At 46.9% G+C, this 19,108-nt stretch overlaps 1 protein-coding gene across 6 annotated transcripts in view; it reads left to right on the forward strand.

The window, feature by feature from the left end:
• The window catches only part of TUT4 (terminal uridylyl transferase 4), a 1,006,035-nt gene that overhangs the window by 628,042 nt on the left and 358,885 nt on the right, over positions 1 to 19,108 (forward strand). For all 6 annotated transcript variants that reach the window (XM_069232665.1, XM_069232664.1, XM_069232661.1 and 3 more), the window contains one exon: positions 17,108 to 17,185. In XM_069232665.1, the coding sequence (XP_069088766.1) occupies positions 17,108 to 17,185 (78 nt within the window). The remainder of the gene's footprint in view (positions 1 to 17,107; positions 17,186 to 19,108) is intronic.

Consider the following 19,108-nt stretch of genomic DNA (forward strand, 5'->3'; position numbering starts at 1 on the left):
TTATGGCTACCCTGCACTTACAATGTCTAAGGTTTGACACTGTAGAGGCATAGTGCTCATGCACATATGCCCTCACCTGTGGTATAGTGCACCCTGCCTTAGGGCTGTAAGGCTTGCTAGAGTGGTGACTTACCTATGCCACAGGCAGTGTGAGGTTGGCATGGCACTCTGAGGGGAGTGCCATGTCGACTTAGTCATTTTCTCCCCACCAGCACACACAAGCTGTGAGGCAGTGTGCATGTGCTGAGTGAGGGGTCCCCAGGGTGGCATAAAACATGCTGCAGCCCTTAGAGACCTTTCCTGGCATCAGGGCCCTTGGTACCAAAGGCCTTATCTGGGTGCCAGGGCTGTGGCAATTGTGGAAACAAAGTTACAGTTTAGGGAAAGAACGCTGGTGCTGGGGCCTGGTTAGCAGGGTCCCAGCACACTTTAAATCATAACTGGCATCAGCAAAAGGTAAAAAGGCAGGGGGTAACCATGCCAAGGAGACATTTCCTTACAGTCATCTAGACTTTTTGCATGGTGTTCATCTACATTGGTACGCTACAAAAAAAGCCAACTTCCTACATTGGTGGTTCAGCGGTGGGATGTAAGACTTTGCAGTTGCTGATACCACTCTGTCAATAGACGATTCCACTAAGAAATCCACAGTTGACTTTAGTCAAAAACATTTTATAAATTATTCAAATGTTTTAAAAAAAAATCTAATCTGAACTGTTACAGTCTTGTGTTAAGTCCCCCCCAGTCCTTAAAAAAAACAGCGCACTAGTCAGTTTGGCCTGAAAAATGTTTATAATTTTTTTTCATGTTTCTAAAAAGGTCCTGACTGTGTTCAATATTTCTGGCTGAGAGGAAATTATACAGGAATGCAACCTGACCCCCTATATTCAGCTTAATATGACACCGTTAACCCCTTCGTTGCCAGGCCTTTCCCCCCTCAGGTGCCAAGCTTTTTTTGGCTGTTTGGGGCAGTTCGCGCTTAAGCCCTCATAACTTTTTGTCCACATAAGCTACCCACGCCAAATTTGCATCCTTTTTTCCCCAACATCTGAGGGATTCTAGAGGTACCCATACTTTGTGGGTTCCCCTGAAGGAGATCAAGAAATTAGCCAAAATACAGCGAAAGTTTCTTTAAAAAAAAGAAAATGGGATAAAAGGGCTACAGAAGAAGGCTTGTGGTATTTTCCTCTGAAAATGCCATCAACAAAGGGTTTGCGGTGCTAAAATCACCATCTTCCCAGCTTTCAGGAACAGGCAGACTTGAGTCAGAAAACCCCATTTTTCAACACAATTTTGACATTTTAATGGTACGTACCCCATTTTTACTATTTTTTTGTGCTTTCAGCCTCCTTCCAGTTAGTGACAGAAATGGGTGTGAAACCAATGCTGGATCTCAGAAAGCTAAATATTTCTGAAAAGTAGACAAAATTCTGAATTCAGCAAGGAGTAATTTGTGTAGATCCTACAAGGGTTTCCTACAGAAAATAACAGCTGAATAAAAAAAAAAATTGAAATTGAGGTGAAAAAAACAGCCATTTTTCTCCACGTTTTACTCTCTAACTTTTTCCTGCGATGTCAGATTTTTTAAAGCAATATACCATTACGTCTGCTGGACTCTTCTGGTTGCGGGGATATATATAGGGCTTGTAGGTTCATCAAGAACCTTAGCTACGTAGAACCAATAAATGAGCTGCACCTTGCAATGGGTTTTCATTCTATACCGGGTATACAGCAATTCATTTGCTGAAATATAAAAAATTAAAAATAGGTATCGAGAAAACCTTTGTATTTCCAAAATGGGCACAAGATAAGGTGTTGAGAAGCAGTGGTTATTTGCACGTCTCTGAATTCCAGGATGCCCATACTAGCATGTGAATTACCGGGCATTTCCCAAATAGAAGTCTTTTTTACACACTGCCTTCCATTTGGAAGGAAAAAATGTAGAGAAAGACAAGGGGCAATAACACTTGTTTTGCTATTCTGTGTTCCCCCAAGTCTCTCCATAGAAATGGTACCTCACTTGTGTGGGTAGGCCTAATGCTCGCGACAGGAAACTCAACATGGACACATCACATTTTTACATTGAAATCTGGCATGTTTTTTGCAAAGTGCCTAGCTGTAGATTTTGGCCTCTATCTCAGCCGGCACCAAGGGAAACCTACCAAACCTGTGCATTTTTCTAAACTAGATACCTAGGGGAATCTAACATGGGGTGACTTGTGGGGCTCTCACCAGGTTCTGTTATCCGAAATCCTTTGCAAACCTCAAAATTTGGCCAAAAAAACACTTTTTCCTCGCATTTTGGTGACATAAAGTTCTGGAATCTGAGAGGAGCCACAAATTTCCTTCCATCCAGCACTCCCCCAAATCTCCCGATAAAAATGGTACCTCACTTGTGTGGGTAGGCCTAGTGCCCGCGACAGGAAATGCCCCAAAACACAACATGGACACATCACATTTTCACAAAGAAAATAGAGCTGTTTTTTGCAAAGTGCCTAGCTGTGGATTTTGGCCTCTAGCTCAGCCGGCACTAAGGGAAACCTACCAAACCTGCACAGTTTTTGAAATCTACACACCTAGGGGAATCCAGGATGGGGTGACTTGTGGGGCTCTCACCAGGTTCTGTTACCCAGAATCCTTTGGAAACCTCAAACTCTGGCCCAAAAAACACTTTTTCCTCACATTACGGTGACAGAAAGTTCTGGAATCTGAGAGGAGCCACAAATTTCCTTCCACTTAGCGTTCCCCCAAGTCTCCTGATAAAAATGGTACCTCACTTGTGTGGGTAGGCCTAGTGCCTGCAAAAGGAAATGCCCCAAAACACTATCTGGACACATCAAAATTATCAAATACGAAACTACCTGTTTTTGTGGGGGACACCTGCGTTTTTGGTCCTGGGCTCAGCTGCCATCTAGGGAAACCTACCAAACCCAGACATTTCTGAAAACTAGACACCCGAGGTAGTCCACGGAGGTGTGACTTGCGTGGATCCCTCCAATGTTTTCTTAGCCAGAATCCTCAGCAAACCTCAAGTTTAGCTAAAAAAAAAAAGCAAATCTTTCCCACATTTCTGTGTGGGATCACCGAACCGGGGCAAATTTCCTACCTCCCAACGTTCCCCTCGGTCTCCCGGAAAAAATGATAACCTCACTTGTGTAGGTGGGCCAAGTGCCTGTGACAGGGAAGAGCCAAAAACCTGTCTAATTTAAGGGGGAACCAAAGCGGGTCCAAAATGGCAGGTTGAAAAAACACATTTTTAGGCTGGCAAGTGCAGCAGAATTTGTATCGGTATAGATGAGACAATACTGGGTGGTAGGAAGTTTGTGGATTCTTGCAGATTCCAGAAAGTTCCATCTCAAAAATGTGGAAAAAATGTGTGATTTCCAGCAAAGTTGGAGGTTTGCATGGCATTGTGGGTAAAAAAAAAAAAAGGCTGAGGGTGCATGTCAAGCACACCACCCTGGAATTAGCCATATGTTTAGTTTTCAGATATGTCTAGGTCTTGTGGATTTTTCTATATGGCAGCGTCCCAAGTCCAAAAAGTGCAGCCCTCACCATTCCAAGTGGGACGATTTTGAGAGTTAGCCAAGGTCTCATGGCCCAAATGTAAAACCAAAACCCAAAATAATCAAATGTCGTCTTGCTTGCAGTGGGATAAGATGTTTTAGTGTGTGGGAAGGGAGAGCTGAAAGACTGTTACCCCCTTCAGTTGGGGTGGGGGCATAACCAGGCCCATACTGGTTGGTAGTCACCACCCCACTGTTTTTTTATTCCCTAGCATCTAGTAGACTTTGTGCCCCCCCTCCAGCCCCCTCTCCCCCCAATGGGGTGTGGCTCGGGGGTAATTGCCCCATCTGCCCACTGGTGGGCAGAACAACTTATGGCCCCCACCCTCTTATTTTGGAAAAAAACATCTGTGGTCTCTGGTGGGCTTTCTGTCCTCTTTGGGGGCAGATGGGCCTTCTAAAAATAGGCCGAGCTGCCCCCAAATAAATTTGCAACCCCCCCAGGAGAGTGACCCTTGCCTAAGGGGTCACTCCCCTTGCGTGAAATTGGTGCAAAAAAAAATCCCCAGTGTCTAGTAGTTAGAAATGGCCTAAAATACCTTTGCCCCCCAGGGTAACGACCCTTGCCTAAGGGGTCACTCCCCTTGCGTGAAATTGCTGCAAAAAAGTAAAAAATCCCTGGTGTCTAGTGATTTCTGCCTAAGGGGTTGTTCCCCATACATAAAAACATAAAGTAATAAAAAAAAAAAAGATATATCCCTGGTGTCTTGAGATTTCCAAACCCCCCTCCCCAGGGGCAGAAAAGGCCTCATTTTAATAGGCTAATCTGCCCCCACGGGGTGGCAGAAAAGGCCTAAAAATATTTTGCCTCCTTGAGGAGCGGCCCTTGCCCAAGGGACCGCTGCCCTTATGCGTAAGTATAAAAAAAAATCCCTGGTGTCTAGTGGGTCGGGGTGGATAGGGAAGCGATTCCCCTTCTAGCCCTACCCGGGTGGGGGGAGGCCTTTGGCGGGACTTAACTACTACGTCCTTGGCGGAGAAAAGGTTAAGGAACCTCTATGCGGCCAGCAAATTTAAAACTGACCCGAACCTTACTAAAGTACAGCTCCAGGAGCTCCTTACAGAGTTAGATGCCACCCACTTAACCGAGGATCCTGACATCCTTCTAGGGGAGGAGGTGCACAGTGACCACGAAAGTAGGGACAGTTCTCCAGGAGACTGTCCCCTAAACTCACTAGGTAAGGTGATGAGGGACCTCCTCACATCTACCTTAAAACTGTATCTGGAATAATATTTCCTGCCACACTGAATGTGATTGAGCTCAAATAGGTCTGGTTTTTCACTGACCCAAAGAATGTTTTTAAATTAATTGAAGAAAACAGCCCGACTGAGGCCTCAGAAAGGCCCAGAGAGCAGTGACAAAGGAGAAAATGTCAAAGGCTAGCAGTGGGTCAAGACTGATTTGCATATTACTTGGTTGAAACTGAGGTGACATGGTGTGCAGAATAAAGATGGGCTAGGATGTGGCCCAAGTAGTTACCAGTGGATGCGATTAACACAAGCATTTCATCCATCACCTTGTTATTCTTGCATTTGCCAGACTATTTTGAAAGGCACAGGTCATTGACTCCCAGTTCAGCAAATAATGCCCTTCATGGTTCCATGTACCATACACAAGGCTTTCTTGGGCAAAGGATCTCTTTATTTGCAAAACTATGATCCACATTATCAGCCCACAAGGAAATTAAAGTGTAGACATGTAGCTTGTTCTGCCAAACCAGATGAACAGACCTCTGAATAATGTCACTTCAAGTCCGAATTCTTTCTTCTTTCGAATGACCCAACCTAACTCTGTCAAGTTCATGAAAGACTTAAAAAGTTGCATTTTTAAGAAGACCTTCAGCTCCAACACTGGAATAGGATCACACACCCGTATAGCCGCTGGGCCCAGCATTCAACAGTATATATTTGAAAGCTAAAAAAAAATAATAAAGCATCATTTTTTTTTAAATACTATTTTTCACTTGTGAGCCGGCGAGGCTTAATGATTCTCTACTAGCAAGTGCTTTCAAGTTACTACAAAGTAACTTGGTCAGTGCTACACCAAACTCCAAAATTATGACATAAAATAAAGTCATATGACTTTCCATAGCATAATTGCTGTCAGCTTGTCTCTGGAATAAACACATAAGAACATATTCAAATTTTTGAGAATTATAGCATTTAGTATGCTTTCTCATCAGTTACTGGCATGCAGAAACAAAACTAGTTTGCCATGCCCATCTTTAAACTGCTAATTTGATTTTTGCTGTAATATTACCAACTCAAGCATTTTTGCTGTGCACCTGTTTTTTTAGGACTAGCCTAGAGACCGGTGTAGAAGTCTCGATAGCCTCATATAATGAAATTATTAATAAATAGAAAATACATATATGAATAGATGGGCTCTCTATTTGTCTGTTCAGCCAATATCCACATTGTGCATCTGCTTACCACAGCACACAGAATGCAGCTGTAAGGAAATGCCTCCTTGGCATGTTTACCCCCTAACGTTTTACCTTTGCTAATGCTAAGTTATGATTTGAAAGTGTGCTGGGACCGTGCTAACCAGGCCCCAGCACCAGTGTTCTTTCCCTAAACTGTACCTTTGTCTCCACAATTGGCACAACCCTGGCCCTCAGGTAAGTCCCTTGTAAATGGTACCCCTGGTACCAAGGGCCCTGTGGCCGGGGAAGGTCTCTAAGGGCTGCAGCATGTCTTATGCCACCCTAGGGACCCCTCATTCAGCACATGCACACTGCTTCACAGCTTGTGTGTGCTGGTGGGGAGAAAATGACTAAGTTGACATGGCACTCCCCTCAGAGTGCCATGCCAACCTCACTCTGCCTGTGGCATAGGTAAGTTACCCCTCTAGCAGGCCTTACAGCCCTAAGGCAGGGTGCATTATACCACAGGTGAGGGCATATGTGCATGAGCACTATGCCCCTACAGTGTCTAAGCAAAACCTTAGACATTGTAAGTACAGGGTAGCCATAAAAGTATATGGTCTGGGAGTTTGTCAAACATGAACTCCACAGTTCCATAATGGCTACACTGAAATCAGGGAAGTTTGGTATCAAACTTCTCAGCACAATAAATGCTCACTGATGCCAGTGTGCAGTTTATTGTAACATACACCCAGAGGGCATCTTAGAGATGCCCCTTGAATACCAATCCAACTTATAGTGTAGGCTGACCAGTTTCTGCCAGCCTGCCACACACCAGACATGTTGCTGGCCACATGGGGAGAGTGCCTTTGTCACTCTGTGGCCAAGAACAAAGCCTGTACTGGGTGGAGGTGCTTCTCACCTCCCCCTGCAGGAACTGTAACACCTGGCAGTGAGCCTCAAAGGATCACCCCTTTTGTTACAGCGCCCTAGGGCATCCCAGCTAGTGGAGATGCCCACCCCTCCGGCCACTGCCCCCACTTTTGGCGGCAAGGCTGGAGGAGATAATGAGAAAAACGAGGAGGAGTCACCCACCAGTCAGGACAGCCCCTAAGGTGTCCTGAGCTGAGGTGACCCTTGCCTTGACAAATCCTCCATCTTGAATTTGGTGGATTCCCCCAATAGGATTAGGGATGTGCCCCCCCTCCCCACAGGGAGGAGGCACAATGAGGGTGTAGCCATCCTCAAGGACAGTAGCCATTGGCTACTGCCCTCCCAGACCTAAACACACCCCTAAATTCAGTATTTAGGGGCTCCCCAGATCCCAGGAAGGAAATCAGATTCCTGCAACAGGAAGAACCAAGAAGGACTGCTGACCCACAAGCCTGCAGAGAAGGAGGAAGACAACTGCTTTCGCACCAGCCCTATCGGCCTGTCTCCAACTTCAAAAACCTGCTCCAGCGACACATCCGACAGGGACCAGCGACCTCTGAAGCCTCAGAGGACAGCCCTGGACTACAGGACCAAGAAACTCCTGTAAACAGCGGCCCTGTTCAAAACCAGCTACTTCTTTGCAACAAAGAAGCAACTTCCAAAGACTTCACGTTTCCCGCTGGAAGCTTGAGACTCTACACTCTGCACCTGACGCCCCCGGCTCGACCTACAGAAAACCAGCACCTCAGGGAGGACTCCCTGGCGACTGCGAGCCCATGAGTGACCAGAGACGACCCCCCTGAGCCCCCACAGCAACGCCTGCAGAGAGAATTCAGCGGCTCCCCCTGACCGCGACTGCCTGTAACAAGGGACCCGACGCCTGGAACCAACTAGGCACCCGCAGCCCTCAGGACCTGAAGGAACCGAACTTCGATGCAGGAGTGACCCCCAGGCGACCCTCTGCCCTGCCCAGGTGGTGGCTGTCCCGAGAAGCCCCCCTGTGCCTGCCTGCACTGCTACTGTGAGCCCCGGGTCCCTCTGTTGAAACCTATACAAAACCCGACACTGCACCTGGCCGCCCCTGTGCCGCTGAGGGTGTGTTTTGTGTGCCTACTTGTGTCTCCCCCCCCCCCCAGTGCTCTACAAAAACCCCCTGGTCTGCCACCTGATGACGCAGGTACTTACCTGCTGGCAGACTGGAACCGGAGCACCCCTGTTCGCCTATGTGTTTTGAGCACCTCTTTGACCTCTGCACCTGACCGCCCTTGAGCTGCTGGTGTGGTAACTTTGGGGTTGCCTTGAGCCCCCAACGGTGGGCTGTCTATGCCCCAGGACTGAGACTTGTAAGTGTTTTACTTAACTCCTAATCTAACCTTTACTTACCTCCTCCAGGAGCTGTTGATTTTTGCAATGTGTCCACTATGAAAATAGCTTATTGCCATTTTTACAAAGACTGTACATGATATTGTTTTCATTCAAAGTTCCTAAAGTATCTAAGTGAAGTACCTTGCATTTAACGTTTTTACTGCAAATCTTGAACCTGTGGTTCTTAAAATAAACTAAGAAAATATATTTTTCAATATAAAAACCTATTGGCCTGGAGTAAGTTTTTGAGTGTGTGTTCCTCGTTTATTGCCTGTGTGTGTACAACAAATGCTTAACACTAACCTCTGATAAGCCTACTGCTCGACCACACTACCACAAAATAGAGCATTGGAATTATCTGCTTGTGCCACTATCTTACCTCTAAGGGGAACCCTTGGACTCTGTGCACACTATTTCTTACTTTGAAATAGTACATAGAGAGCCAACTTCCTACAGCAGCATAAAGCACTGGACAGTGGATCAACCCAATTCAGCCATTAATTCTCTTGCTGAGTGAGTGAAGGCATTTTTCATGATCAGTTTTGTGCATCCACTCAAAAAAGTGTACTTCAGTGGGCTGGTGGGCCTATATATTACTATGACAATGCCTTTATAGTTCTTATCTGTAGGAAGCTGGCTCTGCATGTACTATATAAAGGTGCAATATAGTGTGCACAGAGTCCAGGAGTTCCCCTGAGGCTTAACAGAGGCTAAAGTAGACAATACTAATGCTCTCTTTTGTGGTGGTGTGGTCGAGCAGTTAGGCTTTATGAGAGGGTAGTGCAAAGCATTTGTTGTACACAGACAGACAATAGAAGAAGCACACACTCAATGACTCAACTCCAGGCGTAATGGTTTTTATATAGCAAAAATATTTTATTAATTTATTTTTAGAACCAAAAGATTCAAGTTGCAGGTATGTACCTTTAAAGTTTAGTATTTCACACAGGTATCAACAGTACTTTGTTTAAAATAGGTAAGCAATACAGTTTTTGAATTATTGCCAATAATTTGTTTTAAAAATGGACACTAAAATTTCCAGAAACAGTTCTTGGGGGCAAGAAATGTTAATTGTTTTACAGGTAAGTACAACACTTACAGTTTCAGTCTCTGGGTTTTAGGAAGTCCACCAGTTGAGGATCAAGTTAAACCCAAACACCCATCACCAGGAACACTAGGCCAGCCGGGTGCAGTGTCTCTTTAGGCGTCGGATATCTTTGTTCGGAGCTTCGTGGTCAGGGGGGGTCCTCTGGATTCCCTCTGCAGGCATCATCGTGGAGGGGGTCAACCCAGGGTGGGCACTTGCTCGCAATAGCCTAGGGACTCTCTCTTGCTCGGTGCGCCACCTGGATACATGCCGTGGGCGTCAGGCGCACTGGGGTCAGGACTCAAGCATCCGCAGTAAGGTGGGAGTTCTTGGTTATTGGTGTTCCCTAGACAGAGCCACTGTCCTCTGGAGTTCTTGGTCCTTTTGGGTGCAGGGCAGTCCTCTGGAGTTGGACAGAGGTTGCTGGTCTTTTAGAAGTACTTTGAAGCAGGAGACAGGCTGGTAGGGCTGGGGCCAAAGCAGTTGTCGTCTTCCTTCTTCTCTGCTGGGGGTTTCAGCTAAGCAGTCCCCCTTCTTGTCAGTCGCCAGGAATCTGGTGAGTGGGTTTAGGGACACCCTTAAATTCCTAGATTACGGGGCATTTTTAGGGTTCAGAGGGCAATGGCCAATGGCTACTGTCCTTTAGGGTGGCCACACCCTCCTTGTGCCCACTCCCTTTGGGGAGGGAGGAAAAAACCTAATCTTATTGGTCCCTGTCCTCCACACCACCAGGTGTTACAATTCCTGTAGGGGGGAGGTGTGAAGCACCTCCACCCAAGACAGGCTTTGTTTCTGACCACAGATTGCACAAAGGCACTCACCCCATGAGGTCAGAAACTTGGCTGAAAGTGGCAGGCTGGCACAGACCGGTCAGTCCTACACTAGCAGTTTGGCTAACATACAGGGGCATCTCTAACATGCCCTCTGTGTGCATTGTTCAATAAATCCCATAGTGGCATCAGTGTGGGTTTTTTGTGCTGAGAGGTTTGATACCAAACTTCCCATTATTCAGTGAAGCTATTATGGAGCTGTGGCGTTTGTAATGACAAACTCCCAGACCATATACTCAATATGGCTACACTGCACTTATAATGTCTAAGAATGGACTTAGACACTGTAGGGGCATATTGCTCTTGCGACTATGCCCTCATCTGTGGTATAGTGCACCCTGCCTTAGGAATGTAAGGACTGCTATAGGGGTGTCTTCACAATTGTACAGGCAGTGGTTTGTGGGCTCAGGGTGCCATGTTGGCTTTCTTTTTCTCCTTACCAGCACACATAAGCTGCAAGGCAGTGTGTATGTGCTTGCATACAAGGCACTGCACAACATTGGACCAACCTACCTCAACTGCTGCCTCCACTTCTAGCCCGCTAGACACCTTTGCTCTGCCTCGGATCTTACTGATTTATATTGCCATTGTTTGCAAGCCCATAGGTTGCAAGGCAATTTCCAATCCTGGTTGGTAGTGACTAATATTAATTACTATCTGGTTGCCTGTCTCATCGTGCTGTGAAATGAGTTGCTGAATTTAGTTCAGGTCGTAGGTGACCCGGATCTAGCAGAGCAAGAGGTGACTGAACATAGAATCTGATCGGAGCAGTCCTGCACATGGAGAAAGCATCTGGAAGCTTTGTCGGGAAATTTGTGGCATAATTACGGGGAAGAACTCACTTCTGTATTTTATTTAGCACTGTGTTTTCTTACCTAAAATTACCCAAAGGATGTTTCTGATGGATACAACTACCTGTGGATTCCTCACCTAATGAATACTCCCATTGCGCCAGCATTCGACGGAAATCTTCTTCCTAGCTTCTGCACGTCGACGAGGACGTCACATTAGCCCACGCGACGCCGTCTGACGTCATACAGGCAATAAGAGGTCCTCACCGACGTGCCGACGTCAGTTCCCTTTTTTCCGTGCATGAGAACAATAACCCAATGCAATGAAAGATCAAGGCAACGGTTATCTTCGAGGGAGCTACTGTTGCTTTCGAAGTTACAGTGTATTTTTCTGCTACGTGACTTTTTCTCTGTGGTTATGTCTCAGAGGAAGTCGGGTTTCAAGCCCTGTTGGGAGTGTGGGGGCAAGATGTCTGTTACTGACCCTCATTCCGACTGTTTATGGTGCTTAAGCTTCGACCACGACGTCGCAACATGTGATTCATGCCATCACATGAATCCGAAAGCCCTAAAAGAACGAGAGGATAAACTCTTCATGGCGAAGTCAAACAGGAAGGAGAAGAAGCATCATAGGAAGTCTTCCTCGCCGAGGTCTCATCGGCGTCATCGAGACTCCCGGCGCCGTAGGGAATCACGGCGCCATTCCAGCAAGGAGTCTCGTTCGAGGTCGCCTTCGGCTCGGCGTCGAAAGACTTGGGAGGTCAGTCCCACGGTCACACCACATCCGTCGACGCCGTTGCCGTCTCCGGCTTCGCCGACTTCGCCGACTTCGCCTGGGCAGACTTCTTCAGTGGTGGAAGTGACGCAGCCTCAGGTGTTCTCTCCGGCGTCACAGACGTCGAGGCTGGCGTCGGGGCCGCCTTCGATCCAGGCACCACAATATCCGGCTTTTCCTGCCCCTGGAGCCGATAATACTGCATTTTTTAATGCAATGTATACCATCTTTCAGCAGATGGCTCCAGGCGGTGCTCCAGCTGGTCCTTCAGGGCCGTTGGCTTTCACCTTGGGTGCTCGGCGCCGCTCCGGCCGGCACCCTTTATGCCCTTTCTCCCTTTAGGGAATGTGGGCTCGGCGCCGGTGTCGGCTCCGGTGTCCGCTCCGGTGGCTCCAGAGATTTCGGCCCCAGAGGTTTCCATCCCGTCGACTTCGGGGTTTCGACCAGTGACTCCGACAGAGACTCCAAGACGCGCCTCTTTTCGTCCGGCTCCTGCCTCGGAGTTGCCTGTGGCGCCGGTCATGGCGTCGGATGGATCCGGAGATCGGCGCCGATCCTCGACTTCGGCGGATGCCATGTCGACGCCACGTATCGAAGAAAGGCTACATTCTAGAAGACGTGCTCTCCGTCTTTTGGAGGAGCAGGAATACCAACGAGTCTTGGAGGAAGGAGAGATTGAGGAGTCTGGCGAGCTTCATGGTCTGGATACTTCCCCTGAGTGGGACCTGTCATCTCCAGGGGAGTACACTGAGGAGGCAGCTACTTTTCACGCTGTAGTGAGAAAGGCAGCTAACTTTCTGGAACTGCCTTTGCCGGTGGCGGAGGCGAAACAGAATTTGTTGACTGAGGTTCTACATCCGGCCTCTACTGCAGCGGAGCCTCTTTTGCCATTCAATGAGGCTTTGCTTGATCCGGTGTTGGAGGTGTGGAAGAAGCCAGTATCTTCCTCGGCTGTTCATAGGGCTGTGGCCAGGAGGTATCGGGCTGCGCCATCTGACCCTGGCTTTCTGTCCAGACACCCTACGCCGGAGAGCTTGGTGGTCCAGGCCTCCTGTTCTTCTAGATCTGCGCCTGGATCTTTTCCGGCGGTGCCGGGGGACAGAGACTCCAAGAAGTTGGATTCACAATCTAAGAAAATATTCTCGTCCTGTAGCATGGCGTTGAAGTCCACCAACGTGACTTGTATCTTGGGGAGGTACATCTATGCTCTTATGGACGACATAACATCTTCACATACAGAGCTTCCCCAAGGACTTTTGAACATTGTTTCGGATGCCCAGGCTGCCGCAACCCAGATTATCCAATCTGGGTTGGATACGACTTACTCGGTGGCTAAGGCGATGGGCACGGCTGTGGTGGCGAGGAGACAGGCTTGGCTCCGCAACTCAGGGTTCTCTGCGGACGTGCAGTCGACCCTGTTGGACCTACCGTTTGATGGGGACAAGCTGTTTGGAGCCAAAGCGGATTCGGCCTTCGAAAGGTTTAAAGAAAGCAGGGCCACAGCTAAGTCATTAGGACTGCAAGCCCCTTCTTCTGCCTCCTCCAGATTTTTTAGGAGGTTTCGTGGATTTGGACGTGGCTCTTCCTTCTCTTCCTTTCGGGGGAGATTCCAACAACCTGCCTCTTCTCTCACCTTTAGATCATTTAGAGGGAGGGGTAGGGCCCGCACCAGGGGAGCCTCTCAGCAGCACTCTGCCTCTTCCTCGTCCTCTGGAGGGGTGCAGCAGGGGAAGCAGCCTTAGGCTTCCACCAATTCCCACTCTCTCCTCTCCTGTAGGGGGAAGGTTACGGCATTTTCTTCACAAGTGGCAGACTATTACATCGGACACTTGGGTTATCAGCATTGTGGGAAAAGGCTACACCCTTCCCTTTCGGGAGTTTCCACCTCCCATCCCGCCCCGTCCATCCTATTGTTCAAAAGAACACCTCCTGTTGTTAGAACAGGAAGTTCAAGTCCTCCTATTAAAGGGCGCGGTGGAGTTGGTCCCAGAGCAGGAAAGGGGTCGAGGTTGTTACTCAAGGTACTTCCTGATTCCCAAGAAGGATGGTCGGTTGAGGCCAATCCTGGACCTGAGGATCTTGAATTGGTTCCTCAAACAGGAAAAGTTCAAGATGCTGACCCTAGTTCAGGTGCTTTTGACATTGAACATTGGAAATTGGATGGTGTCTGTCGACTTGCAGGATGCTTATTTTCATATCCCGATACTCAAGTCGCACAGGAGGTATCTCCGGTTTGTGGTGGGGTCGCAGCACTATCAGTTTGCGGTCCTCCCGTTCGGTCTTACTTCAGCACCCTGAGTCTTCACGAAGGTGATGTCAGTGGTTGCGGCAGAGCTCAGAAGGAAGGGGATAGCAGTATTCCCTTACTTGGACGACAGGTTGATCAAAGCCAAGTCCCCGGAGCTTGTGTCGCATCATCTGCAGTCAACAACCCAGTTGTTGTTCGACTTGGGCTTTTCGGTGAACGTGCCCAAATCTCACCTAGAGCCCACTCAACGTCTCCTGTTCATAGGGGCAGTACTGGATACAACATTGAATCAAGCCTTTCCTCCACCGCAGCGGATTCAAGATATTCAGGAGTTGGTTCCAATGTTTCGAAATGGAGCGGTCGTTCCAGTCCTCAAGGTCCTTCGTCTGCTCGGTCTGTTTGCCTCCTGCATACTGTTGGTCACGCATGCTCGCTGGCACATGAGGGCTCTTCAGTGGTGCCTCCGGAGGCAGTGGTCTCAACACAAAGGAGATCTCGAAGGTTCTGTCAAAATCTCCAAAGATGCTGCTGTGGACTTGAAGTGGTGGATTGCGGGCAACAATCTTTCACAAGGAAAGCCGTTCGCGCAGTCACCACCAGTGACCACGATCATAACGGATGCTTCCACTCTAGGGTGGGGAGCTCATCTGGGGAATCTGGAGATCAAAGGGCTTTGGTCTCCAGAGGAACAGATTTTTCATATCAATCTGTTGGAGTTGCGGGCTGTACGTCTGGCTCTCAAGGCCTTCCTCCCATCCCTTCGCGGTCAGTCGGTTCAGGTCCTGACGGACAATACTACCGCGATGTGGTATATAAACAAACAGGGTGAAGTAGGGTTGTATCTTCTCTGCAGAGAAGCTCTTCGACTATGGTCCTGGGCAAAGGACCATCAGATTTGCTTGGTAGCGAATCATCTGGCCGGAGTCTTGAATGTACGTGCGGACAGTCTCAGTCGCCATTTCTCGGCCGACCACGAGTGGCGTCTCCATCCAGATCAAGTTCGTCTGATCTTCCATATGTGGGGGTTTCCTCGGATAGATCTGTTTGCCACTTGGGAGAACGCGCACTGTCCGTTATACTGCAGTCTCCAGTATCCGGTGCAGGGGGGTTTGGGGGACGCGTTTCAGAGAAGCTGGTGCGACCAGTTGCTTTACGCGTTTCCCCCCATACCCTTGATTCCTCGAGTATTGAGGAAAATTCGCCAAGACCGGGCTCTAGTAATCTTAATAGCTCCGGATTGGCCAAGGAGGGTGTGGTATTCCGATCTTCTCCAACTCTCACTGTGCCCTCCGCTCCGTCTCCCTCTCAGGGCAGACCTCCTCTCGCAGTCGCAGGTTTTACACCCCAACCTCCAGAGTCTGCACCTTCATGCCTGGAGATTGAGCGGGGCAACCTGAGTTCCTTCTCTCTCCCACCTGATGTAGTGGATGTTATCTTAGCGGCCAGGCGACACTCCACTAAAACTATCTACGCTAATAGGTGGTCTAAATTTGTGGTATGGTGTGGAGAGAGACAGATTGATCCCTTACGTGCTCATTTGTCAGATGTATTATCTTTTGCTTTGTCTCTAGCGCAGAAAGGTTGTGCAGTGCCTACTGTTAAAGGTTACTTGTCGGCCTTGTCAGCCTTTATTTGTCTTCCAGACCAACCTTTGCTATTTAAATCTCCTATTGTTTTTAGATTCTTGAAGGGTATTCTAAATATATATCCTCCAAAACCATTCGTTATGCCTCAATGGGATTTGTCCTTGGTCCTGACTTTCCTTATGGGGTCCCCTTTTGAGCCTATGCATTCTTGCCCCTTAAGGTACTTAGTTATTAAAACAGTTTTCCTGGTGGCCATAACATCTGCAAGGAGAGTGAGTGAGATGCAGGCTTTATCAGTAAAACCCCCTTATACAACTTTTTATAGGGATAAGGTGGTTTTGAGGACCAAGGCTGCTTTCCTTCTGAAGGTTGTTTCACCCTTCCATTTGGCCCAGACAATCACTTTGTCCACGCTCTATCCTCCGCCTCATCCTTCGAAGGAGGAAGAGAGACTACATCGCTTGGACCCAAAGAGGGCGTTAAGCTTCTACATTGACAGAACGAAGGATTTCAGGCTGGAGGACCAGCTGTTTATCGGATACGTCGGCAAGAGGAGAGGAAAGGCAGTCCATAAGAGAACACTCTCCAGGTGGGTTATTCTTTGCATTAAAATCTGTTACTCTTTAGCAAAGAAGGATCCTCCTGATGGTATTAGAGCCCATTCCACCAGGGCTAAGTCGGCCACTTCGGCCTTGGCTAGGGGTGTTCCTGTGGTCGACATCTGCAAGGCCGCAACATGGTCGTCCCTTCACACTTTTGCGAAGCACTACTGCTTGAACTCTGAGGTCAGAAGGGACGGCCATTTTGCACGGTCAGTGCTGCAGGATTTCTTGGTTTGACCATTTAAGCACCCACCACCGGGCGTGGTACTGCTTTGGGACTCTATTCATTAGGTGAGGAATCCACAGGTAGTTGTATCCATCAGAAGAACGAGTTACTTACCTTCGGTAACGACTTTTCTGGTGGATACATTAGCTACCTGTGGATTCCTCACGGTCCCACCCGCCTCCCCGTTGCCTTTTTGGTCTTACCAAGTAATCCTTGAGTGTGCTCCTCTTGGTCTTTAGGACTTTAGATTTTGTATATATGGATACTTGTGTATATATATATATTTTTGTATATATAAAGAGAGTTATATTAAATCTATAGCCATTTTATTGCAATGTTGTGTACTTTACAATGTTATGAGATGTTGCCTTGATCTTTCATTGCATTGGGTTATTGTTCTCATGCACGTAAAAAATGTTGGTACTGACGTCGGCACGTCGGCGAGGACCTCTTATTGCCTGTATGCCGTCAGACGGCGTCGCGTGGGCTAATGACGTCCTCGTCGACGTGCAAAAGCTAGGAAGAAGATTTCCGTCGAATGCTGGCGCTATGGGAGTATTCATTAGGTGAGGAATCCACAGGTAGCTAATGTATCCACCAGAAAAGTCGTTACCGAAGGTAAGTAACTCGTTCATTCAGTAGTTTATGCTAGGCAGAAACCTAATATGTGCTACTTGATTGTCTTATTAAACAAGTAGGGACTTATGAAACCTATTCTTTTTGTTTTTACAGTTGTATGATGGCAATAAGGTTCCACAGAAAATGGTTGATGGGTGGAATGCCTATTTCTTTGAGAACATTGACGAGTTGGTAAATTGTCTTGCTAATTTCCTATACTAGAACATATTTGAATAATAGAGTACAGTGATATTTTCTGTTATTGGCTTTTATTATTCTGTATTGGTTACATCTGTAAAAAAAAAAATATATTTCACAAAAATGATGTATGTTGTTGTAAAGATAGAATGACACAGACCAGCTGCCACTGCAGAGGCACGTTTTTAGATTGTTTTTGGTAATCACTTTTGCTACAACTTTCTAGCTCAACTTTACGTTAAAGACCCTAAAATATTTTAATCTATTTCATTATTGCTTGGCCGAAGACGCAGGTACTTACCTGCTGGCAGACTGGAACCGGGGCACCCCCTTCTCCATTGAAGCCTATGCGTTTTGGGTACCACTTTGAACTCTGCACCTGACCGGCCCTGAGCTGCTGGTGTGGTAACTTTGGGGTTGCTCTGAACCCCCAACGGTGGGCTACCTTGGACCCAAACTTGAACCCCGTAGGTGGTTTACTTACCTACAAAAACTAACAAATACTTACCTCCCCAGGAACTGTTGAAAATTGCACTAAGTGTCCACTTTTGAAATAGCTATATGTGTTTTATGTAAAAAGTATATATGCTATTGTGATTATTCAAAGTTCCTAAAGTACTTACCTGCAATACCTTTCAAATGAGATATTACATGTAGAATCTGAACCTGTGGTTCTTAAAATAAACTAAGAAAAGATATTTTTCTATACAAAAACCTATTGGCCTGTAATTGTCTCTGGGTGTGTGTTCCTCATTTATTGCCTGTGTGTATGTACAACAAATAAGCCTGAGATAAGCCTACTGCTCGACCACACTACCACAAAATAGAGCATTAGTATTATCTCTTTTTGCCACTATCTTACCTCTAAGGGGAACCCTTGGACTCTGTGCATACTATTCCTTACTTTGAAATAGTGCATACAGAGCCAACTTCCTACATTGGTCTTTGATCAGTTATAAGTGTTATTTAAAAAATGCACATGCATGAATTGCAGTTCCTGATTTGCTTCTGTCCATTTTTGTTTGCATGTGGTACATCTGCTTTCAAGCTGGCACACTTAAAACTCAGGCTCAAAAGATAGTTTTGCTATTTCTGCTAACACTAGCCTGTTGGCTAATCCGGGTCCTTAGAATAAGTATGATTGGAACAACCTCTCCAGTCAAAAGTTTAAAGGAGATAGAGAACAGTTATTACAAACACAACATGACAGCAGAGCAGAAAAAAGTAAGCTGCAGCATGTGAGGGTTGGGGGCACGTGGATAGGATTGGCTTAGTAGAAGAAACAGGAAAGGGTTGCTCTTCAGGAACAAAATAGCTGTGATTGTACTATTCATAACATCTAGAAACAGCTGAGGGGGAGGTATAGGGAAACAGCAGCTAAAATATAGATTCTTTTGCTTTAAAATAAGGTCTCTCTTCCCTAAATCAGGAGTCAAATAATGGCTATGGTAAGAAATTTGGCAGCAGAACCTGGGTGTCATACCAGGAGAGGGAATACGAATGTGTGCTGTAACCCAGAAATTAGTATGGCAGAAGCCCAGAGTGTGTATGTTGAAAGAAAATGTACTTAGAAGGTCTACCACTGGAACAGCATGCCAAAACGGGCAGCACAACAGGGAGTTTGTCATTGGCTTGGGGCAAAGTAAAAACATTTTTTAGCCTTGCGATTCAGATTCTTCTTTTCTGTTTAGGAGATGGAGCAAAGATTATGAATCTCAATATTTTACTAACTCTGTAATAGCCATTAGAGCATTAACAAAACTACACTTACCATAATCCTTAGTATTAAACTGCATGACCCATGGCAGAAATGGAAGCAGTCATGTGAAGATGAATTTGACATCATGAACAGACATCTATCTTCCTGCCTCTGTCTCTGCAAAATCTACAAGAAAAGTTTTAATAGTTGTTCATTGT

This window comes from Pleurodeles waltl, chromosome 4_2 (genome assembly GCF_031143425.1).
Source record: "Pleurodeles waltl isolate 20211129_DDA chromosome 4_2, aPleWal1.hap1.20221129, whole genome shotgun sequence".
NCBI classification, from domain to species: Eukaryota; Metazoa; Chordata; class Amphibia; order Caudata; family Salamandridae; genus Pleurodeles; species Pleurodeles waltl.